This window comes from Quercus suber, unplaced genomic scaffold (genome assembly GCF_002906115.3).
Source record: "Quercus suber isolate HL8 unplaced genomic scaffold, Cork oak 2.0 scaffold_25, whole genome shotgun sequence".
Lineage (NCBI taxonomy): Eukaryota > Viridiplantae > Streptophyta > Magnoliopsida > Fagales > Fagaceae > Quercus > Quercus suber.
The window spans coordinates 1148798-1158016 of record NW_027069490.1 but is presented as its reverse complement, the minus strand read 5'-3'; the positions used below and the strand labels follow the sequence as shown (position 1 = coordinate 1158016).

Sequence of the window (9219 nt, the reverse complement as noted above, 5' to 3'; positions counted from 1 at the left end):
ACTCACAGCAGAAACCTTCTACTACTTCAGAATCTTGAACTCTTCAATATATGGATGCCACTCTTTGATGATGCACGAATCCCAGTATGTGACTGACCAATTGCACGAATCCTATTACACGACTTAATCACCAACTAGAAGAAGATTGTTGGCTGCAAAGTTTTTCACTTCATAAAAAATGAAGATCAAGAAACACTTGGTTACAAAACCCTAAGGCATAAAGACACAGTAGCTTCTTTCAGAGAGAATAAGGCATCGATCACCTTTTGCATATGTTCTCCTTATATTCTCTTATGTGACGGTCTCTAAAATAAGCCTTATATAGGTCTAGGGTTGTGAGAAAAAAAACCCTACACAAATACAAAACCATGGGCCAAAAATCAAATCTAAAAATCTGAATTCCAATAACCTCGACAGATAGCAGATTTCGAGGTTTAATGAGGCTCGACAGATACAACTATCGAGGAGGTGTTGAGAAGATGTTGAGGGGACAAAAGCTTTCTCGATCGATCGACCAGCTGTCGAGAAGGTGTCGAGATTGTAATAAGAAATAGCTGAAGATCTCGATAGATAGCCTAGCTGTCGGGAGGTGTCGAGCAGCTATCGAGCTTTAAATTTTAGCACTTTCTCACTTGATTCTTGGACAGACTTGCATGGTTTTAACACTTGAACTTGAAACAAGGTTTCTTGAAGTATTAAACATGTCCTAGATCTAACCAAAGTGCGTTTTGTCAAAGGATTAACCAACTACATAAAATATTGACATATGTTCTTAACAAGTGAAATACATATGTCCTAACACAAACAACATCCTCCACCACACCTCTTTTGTTACCCAAAAGAACCATATAATCCTTGCTATCATCCACCATAATTTCATTCACATTGTTCATTCACCTAAAACCCTTCTTAGAAGTGAAAGAGACAAAGAAAGTGAAAGAGAAGTGAAATATTTTCAGCTTGAGATTATGGCTAGGTGTGTGTGATAGAGAACAGTGAGAGGTGGTTTGGTGGGAAGAACTTAGCTTCTTGAGGATTCTTGGATGTACAATATAGGTGAGGAAGAAAGATAGATAGAGAGAGATCAGAAATAAGTGGTTGGGTTGGGTGAGAAGAATTGAAGTGAGAAACCAAAGTAAAATGAAATGAACCAAAAAGAATGGCTAAATAGAGAATGCGCAGCAGGATGTTAGCCCCTTACTAGATCAGACTACCAGTACAAGATGAGATGAGAATAAATACGTACAATCCAAATGTGAATTCTTTAGAAAAATGTGTAGATTATTTTTGTTAAACCAAGAAATTATGTGACTTCTTTAGAAAAATGTGTTTCTTAGAGTTAAAACTCTTTTCTTGCTTGACGAGACACAAGAATGGACAATTTTGATTTAATGGCACGTCACATAATGATATATAAGGTTGTGTTTGTTTCCTTTGGCCGAGTGTCATTTATTTATTTATTTATACAATGCTTATTTCACGTTCAAAGTGTATTGATATATAATACTTGTTTGTTAAAAAGAGAGTGACTGAGACACATTTATTGAGACAATTTTCACAGAAAAGCATTATTAAATTTGTGCAATCAAATTCATTAATAAAGCTATATTGAACTTAATTCAAAAAAGTTAAGGTTACTATAAATTTTATTGAAATTACTTTTAAAATAGATAATTTGATGTGAGTATTGAAAAGTGATTGTGTAAAATAAAAAGAGACATTACCAACACCATTAGATTTGTGTGTTTCAATACACAAATGGATGTTGCTTTTCTAGGTTATTTGTTGTCTGTATAAGAAGGGTGTGCTGTGTTTGGTTATTAAGAAAGTTCACAAAAAGAAAAGAAAATGAATTACAGATTAATTTGTTTTGGATATATTGTGTGATTGGTTAGCAAGAAAGTGAAAAAACCAAACAAACAAAAAAATCCATACAATTATTATTATTATTATTTTTTTGTTTAAATGAGGAATTAAATTTTTTTTTTGTAATTTTTAATTTGTAATTTTAATTTTTTTAATGAGTTAATGGTAGGAACAAAAAATATAGAGACCAAAATAGTATTTTTGCTAATAAAAAAATAGACTCTTATATGATTATATAGATAAATTTTTTTGCACAATGGTTAAAAAAAAAGAAGTAAAATTGATTGAGGACACGCAGCATCCAAAGAGATTGAGTGTCATTACTCATTACTATCGTACAAAATGTAATAAAGTCTAAATTTAATTCCTTTTTTTCGTTATTAGATCTAGCCTTCAATTGTTTTGATAACATATCTATGTGATTTAGATTTTATTTAATCACAGTCTTGGACTAATTTGTTGTAAACAAATTGTTGAAAAAAATGTTTTATATAATATTCATGTGGCTTACTAATAATTGTGCACATTTGTTTTTAGAAGAAATCATTGTGCACATGATATATGATTTAAGATAAATATAGTCATATTTACATATTTTTTTTTTACCTATAAAAAATCTAAAAATGAGAACATAAAATATAAGAAGAATTCTTTAAATGATTATAAATATAAAAAATAATGATGTAAATTTTTTTGTTTTTGTCTTTTTGTTTAGTTTACATAATATATTCATGGGAAATTCATTGGTTTATAAGTTCAGTGAATTTCAATGATACACTAGGCAACTCATCACTGCAATAGCATTGTTGCCAATACCATCTGTACCTTGGTTTGAGAAAACTGCTCCTTCATAATTCGCTTGATAGAGAGTACAAAGGAAGGAAAAGATATTATCTAATTTAGAAAAGAAAACTTATTAATACTATTAGTAGAGTGATTTCTAATTTTAAAAGGAAGTTTTATTCTAAAAATGTATCTAATTATTTGTAATAGTATTATGGTACTCTTCTGGAAATAAACTAATAAAATAATTTTTGCAAAAAGAGAAAGGGAGCCGAATGTTTGTTGTTGTATTTTTATCATACACCATCTTTTATTTAAATACAGTAATATTTTTCTTACATTTTTTTTTTATTATTTAACACCTACGCAGCTGGCCCCACCCACCTTTAAACAGATGCCAACTCTTTCTTTCTTTTTCTCTAAACCTTCTCTCTCTTTGTTTTTCTCATTTTCCTTCTCCTTTCTTCTTTTTCTCTGAACCTTCTTTTTATTTTTTTTTTTGAATTTGGATTTGACTATGGACGGTGATTTTAGGTTTGCAATTTCAGTTTGATTTTGGGTGGTGGTTTTGGGCAGATTGGGTGCATCTCTCCGCTGTTGTGGGCAGATTTTCGGCAAATTCCTCAAACTTGAACCAATCTCACCGCCACCATCATCACACTGCCTCCATCATCACAAAGCCGCTAACAACCCAAGCAAGCCCAGTTGCAACGACCCAATGTCACCTCCGATCTTGATGTAGCGCCGCCATGGTCCTCACTTGACTTCATATGGATTTTGGTTAATTTTGTGGTTTGATTTCATCTGGTTTTGGCTGGTTCTATGATGGGTTATTACTCATTTTAGTTTTTGGGTTTTAGTATTTGGGTGGTACTACCTTTATCAGTGGTTGAGGCTGGGGCAGGGGTGGTTTTGCGGACAGAAGAAGACAGAGGGGAAGAGTAAGACGGAGGAGAGAAAAAAAAAAAATCATTTACACATAAATTAAATTACTATAAATATATGGACAATTATTATAGCAATTTTACATATAAATAATATTATCACTAATTACCGACAGACTACTGTGTGTAGTTTTTAAACAAAAATATATAAAACTCAACACTTTTTCATTCTGTACTTACTGATCCAAGTTCTCTGGCCTTACTATAAATAGAAGGGGACCACTTTGCTCTAGTTAGGGGAATATAAAATAATTTTCTTATTCTATTAAGACGACATAGATTTTAGATTCTTTCTAGGATTTTTTTATTTTATTTTATGAAAAATATAAAAAGTTCACTTGAACTTTCTCTTTTTGTATTATTAGTTTTGTGCACTTTATAATTACTGTCATTATCCTAAGAGACATGTAGATTGATGTAAATATTCCTTTTTTTTTTTGGTTAATATGCTGTAAGGCAGTTGGTAATTGAATGCAACTAGTTAAGTATTTTCAAATACCTTGAAAACTAAGAAGAAAACAAATAATACAAAAGAGAGAGTTCAAGTGATTAATTAGTACTACCTCAATGACATAATACACCAATATCTAAATTATTTGTAATATCCTTACCATCTCTCGTTGATAAACTAAACTTATAATTTGCTCAAAATTCAAAGCCACAGAAAGTACTGGAATAGTTGTAGTCTTCAAGTAGCTGTTGATTTACGTTGGGGAAAGGATCTTGTTGACTTGAACTGAGCCATAACGGCTGATCTTCAACTTCTTGGGCAATAGCATGAATCATTTGCAGCTGCTGCATTTGTTGTTGTTGTAGTAGTTGTTGTTGTTGTGCATTATGAAAGGCTATTTCACCCTTTGTCTTCACTAGCTCAGACTGAGCCTCAATTATTTGTTTTTGGAGTTGAGAGATTATCCCAAAACTTCCATATACTGGGTCTTCGACACGTGAACTTGCTTCGAAAGACATGCAATCCGCTGCCACAGCTCTTAAATGCAGTGGAAGTTGCTGCAATGCCAAATGATGAAAAAAATTGAAACCAGCTTTCTTGTTTTGTTTTGTTTTTTTGTTTTTGGGTAAATAAACTAGAGAGACGAACAGCTATAAGGGACTAAATTTTGAAGTAATAAGTATAAGTAGCTTAGTTAAAAATGCACTACTAATCAATTTCAAAGTAAAATAATTTTGGAATACTTTTTTGTCAAATGAAAATCATTAATTACTCAGGGAATTTAATTTGACAAAGAATCTATTTCAAATGATGTTGCACTTATGCTTTGTTGTGACAGGAATTAAAAGTTGACAAAGAGTATATATATGGAAAATGTCAAACGGCTACAAGAATAATAAAAAAAATTGCAACAGGAGTAGAGTCAAATATTAAATTAGTTGCTCAAATAACTTAATTCTAAAATAATAATGAAGATTTTTCTCAAGTGTTGTTTCAAGAAAATTTAGGAGGAAATGGTATTAAACAAATTTGATATTAACATAAAATGATGAACTCAAAGCTTACAATGATAGGAAAAAAGAGGGAAGTAAAACGTTCAACATTCATATTGATTATATAAGCGATTGTTTTATTTATGTGTATCAGTCGAACTTGAATCTTCTCTCCATTTCCTAGCACAAAGTAAGAACTGAAGAACAACACTAACAATAGTTGGTAATAGTACAAAACATATCATCTTTGCATTATTATTATAGTAAGGTTTTTGCTCTTAGTCACGAGTGTCGATTCTGTAATGTTCTTTATATCTAGACAATGGGTAAAATTTGTTTACCTACTAATACTGAAAAAAAAAAAAAAAAAAAAATCAATGATTAAAAGAAAACCTAGAGTACGTAATTAATTAAATAAATAAAAAGTAAATCAGTGTCATTTGTTATCTTCTTTGGCTTTATTTACCAATCAAAGATGCATTAGAGAAAGAATCCATTAAGAAACATCTTAAAGATATCATTAACACCATCTGTGTGATTATTTCTACAAGATAGATAGCTTTTAAGTGAACGACAAACAAGCTGAAATATTAATCCCTCCTCTATATTAATACCTTTGTATTAACTAATTAGTAAATGAAAAATATGTTACTAGTAACGTGTGTGTATATATACATATATATATTTGTTCATACCTCTAGCATTTTGGTAGCGTTGCTCGCACCAAAGATTTTGTGAACACAAGCATATCTTTGTGGATTGGTTGGAGGAAAATATGGTGCAAGAACACAATCTTTAGGGCATCTCCTTCTCAAAGATTTGCACGCTGCACATCTAGTTGAATGGGACATCGTGAAATTTTAAAGAATCTACTCAAAGATTTCTTTCAAAACTTCTAATTATTCTCAAGAAGAGATTTGGTTTCTATATATTTATAGGGCAGGATTTAGGTAAAGTATTTAGGTGTTGTTCTTTAGGCTCTCCTCTTAAAATTCTGTCATGTAGATTTTTTCTCATAGGATGGAAGTATAATTTTTAGTTAAGTAGTCACATGACTAAATTCTAAGAGAAAAACCTAAGGACCAACACTTAAGATACTGTACCTAAGTTTTGTCTATAGGATGAAAGTTTATTTTTTAGTTAAATAGCCACATAAAAAAATCTTAAGAAGAGAATCTAAGAAATAACTTCTAAAATACTATATATAAGTTTTGTTTTTTATATAATACTGACAGGTTTTATATAATGGTGACAGGAACAACACGTGTGTGATAGGAACAACACCTATGTTTATGGTTTTATTCCTGAAAAGCCACCAGCAGCAACTTTTTTTTTTTCTAAGATAGCTTCCACCAATAGGGAGACTTTGTGAAGCTTTAGATTTCTCCTTTATCAAAGAAAAAAAGCAAAGTTGGTATAATGGTGACAGGCTTATACGATGGTGACATCTAGAGACATATATGCTTGTGGTTTTATTCTTGGAAAGCTACAAACGGCTACTTTTTTTCTAAAATAGCTTCCACAAATAAGGAAACTTTGTGAAGCTTTAGAACATCTCCAACAGTTTTGGTATCCGACTTTATTAGCTAAAATTTAGAGAATTTGTGCACTGTTTATGCTCCAACAACTTCGGTATAGCTAGATTTTTTTTTTTGGCTAATGAACAGTAGCCCATCAAGTCTAATGAGCTACTATTCATTCTTCAAATACTTTTTTTCTATTATAATAATTAGGTGTTGAATAAAAAAATATTAGAAGATGTGTAGTTGTTAAAAAAAGAATAAATAATGCATGAAGAAATAATATTTAAATGAGATAGAGAATCTATTAGAAAGTGTATTTGAAAAAGTTGGTAGATAAAGATAAAAGTCACTGTTCATTCTCCAAATAGTACAAAAATTTGATGAATTTGCTGAAGATGCTCTTAGATTTCTCCTTTTTTTTTTTTTTTTAATTTTATTTTTGATAGAAAAAAGTAAGCTCTTAGAAATTAAGAAAAGTCAGTTTGGAATACACTCTCCAAATCAAAGGATAGCTCTTCTACCCAAACATTTAAACCCGCAGATGAAACTGCTCTTCTAGCGAGGGTGTGGGCTAACTTATTCCCACCCCGACGCACATGAATAAACCTACAAAAATGAAACTGGCATGCTTGACGATGAGTTTCCTCTACCACATTCCCATACAATGTGTTGCAGTTGACCGAAGAGTTCAAAGCCGAAACCACCCTATGACAATCACCTTCCATCATCACCTTAGAGAGACTCAGTTCTTGTACAAAAAGAAGTGCTCGACGAGCAGCCATGGCTTTAGATTTCTCCTTTATCAAAGAAAAAAAAAAGCAAAGGTGGTGACCACTAAAAAAATTATAATAAATTACAGAACTAATAAAAGGTCAAACACTACTTAAAATAATAATAATAATAATTCTATTCCTTATAATTTCCTTATGAAACAAAAGGTAAAAAGAAAATAAAATAGTTTTTCTTAAAGAAGGCCGACCCAATGTAATTTGAGGCTTTATCCAAAAACCTTAAATGGGCATTTGTATATTTCAATATCACTTAAAATTAAATTTATTTATTATCCATCAATTTAGTTAATGTTCTGTACTATAAATTTTTATTTATTCAAAATTCATTATTCTTACTTTTTTATATCAATGAAAGCATTTGATTGATGCTAGAGATATTACAAATTTTATTATATATACCTTATAATTTGATGTGTCACGAATTAGAATAAATTGATTTAAAAATTAATTTATTATGTTGTTTAAGTGGCACTAGTCTATTCTTGCCAAATAAATTGTAAGTGTTATGTAGTAAAATTTTTAATAACTTTAACATTTTCCATTTACTTAATTGTGATTTAGTTTGATTTTTATTATTTTTTATATATATATATATATATATATATATATATATATATATGGGAAAATGTTTAAGCTACAATAAATTTTACTACAAAAAGCATTAAAAATGCTGTGAAAAAAAAATGTGATTGGTGGCCCTTCAATAAGGTAATAATTGAATATTTGAATTACTTCTTATTATTGGTGATGCAACAATTTGTAAGACTCATGTAATAAAATTTGTAATAATTCTAGCATCAATAAAATTTTTTGGTCTTTTTAAAGAAAAATGCTAAAGGTATTTATTACATAAAACTTATAAATTGATGTGCCAATATATGTGATTATTTCAACTACTTAATAAATGAATTGATGTTTGAAATGTGTTTTGGAAATTGGTGACACATCATTTTTTAAGCTCTACACAGTAAAATTTACAAAATCCCTAATATTACTCATTTTTTAAAAGTGGAGGGGGAAAATTAAAAATCACTTATTGGCCCCACATTTTAGGGGAATTTCTCTCATGGGCGAAGCTAGAAGGGGCGAAGGCTAGGGGACCTGCCCTTGTGACTCCTCCTAAAATTTCAGTGTAATGTGCCATGAGGGTCTAGCAGCCCATGTTTTTATAAGATGTGTTTTTATAACAATGCTTTAGATAAATATGCTTGTGCTTATATTTCAAAGGAGTTATGCATATTTTATGTGAAGTTACACAGAAATAAGTGACTCTGACACATGAAAAAGAAAGGTAAAAAAAAAGTTCATCTCAAACACCAAACCACATCACCTTTTCATCCATTTCACTAATTATAAGTAGCTTTTCCCTTGTCCCAGTTTTTCAACTTTTTCACTATTTATTTTCTTTTTTATCATTATTCTCATAATTTTCACTATTCATGATACTTTTCAGAGTACTTTATTGTTGAGTGATATTACAAATTTTACTACTTATGTCTTATAAATTGGCATGTCGCCAATCACAAAAAAAAAAAAAAAAAAAAATTCTAATGTTTATTCATTATATTGATTAATTAACACTAATCACATTTTTATCACATCAGTTTGTAAACTTTTTGTTGTAAATTTTTGTAGCTATGAATTGGTTATTTTTGTATAGTTATTTTAATGATATGAAATATATTCATATTTTCTTACAATTGTTTATTTTATTTGTTATTATAATCGATTAATAGTTTTTAAGATTAATTTCACTTTAAAATTTTTTTTTTAAATTTTCTCTCTCTGGACTAAAATCCTGGTTTTGTCATTGATTTTTTCTAACGGGTGTGGTGATATTACACACACACACACACACACACACACACA

At 30.0% G+C, this 9219-nt stretch overlaps 1 protein-coding gene across 1 annotated transcript; it reads right to left on the bottom strand.

The window, feature by feature from the left end:
* Positions 1-4238: 4238 nt before the first annotated feature.
* On the bottom strand, positions 4239-5887 carry LOC112004478 (LOB domain-containing protein 24-like). Its single transcript, XM_024036735.1, has 2 exons — positions 5732-5887; positions 4239-4601 (listed from the first exon to the last, which is right to left on the bottom strand). The coding sequence occupies exons 1-2, from the start codon at positions 5885-5887 to the stop codon at positions 4239-4241; spliced, it is 519 nt and encodes a 172-aa protein (XP_023892503.1).
* Between the last annotated feature and the right edge of the window lie 3332 nt (positions 5888-9219).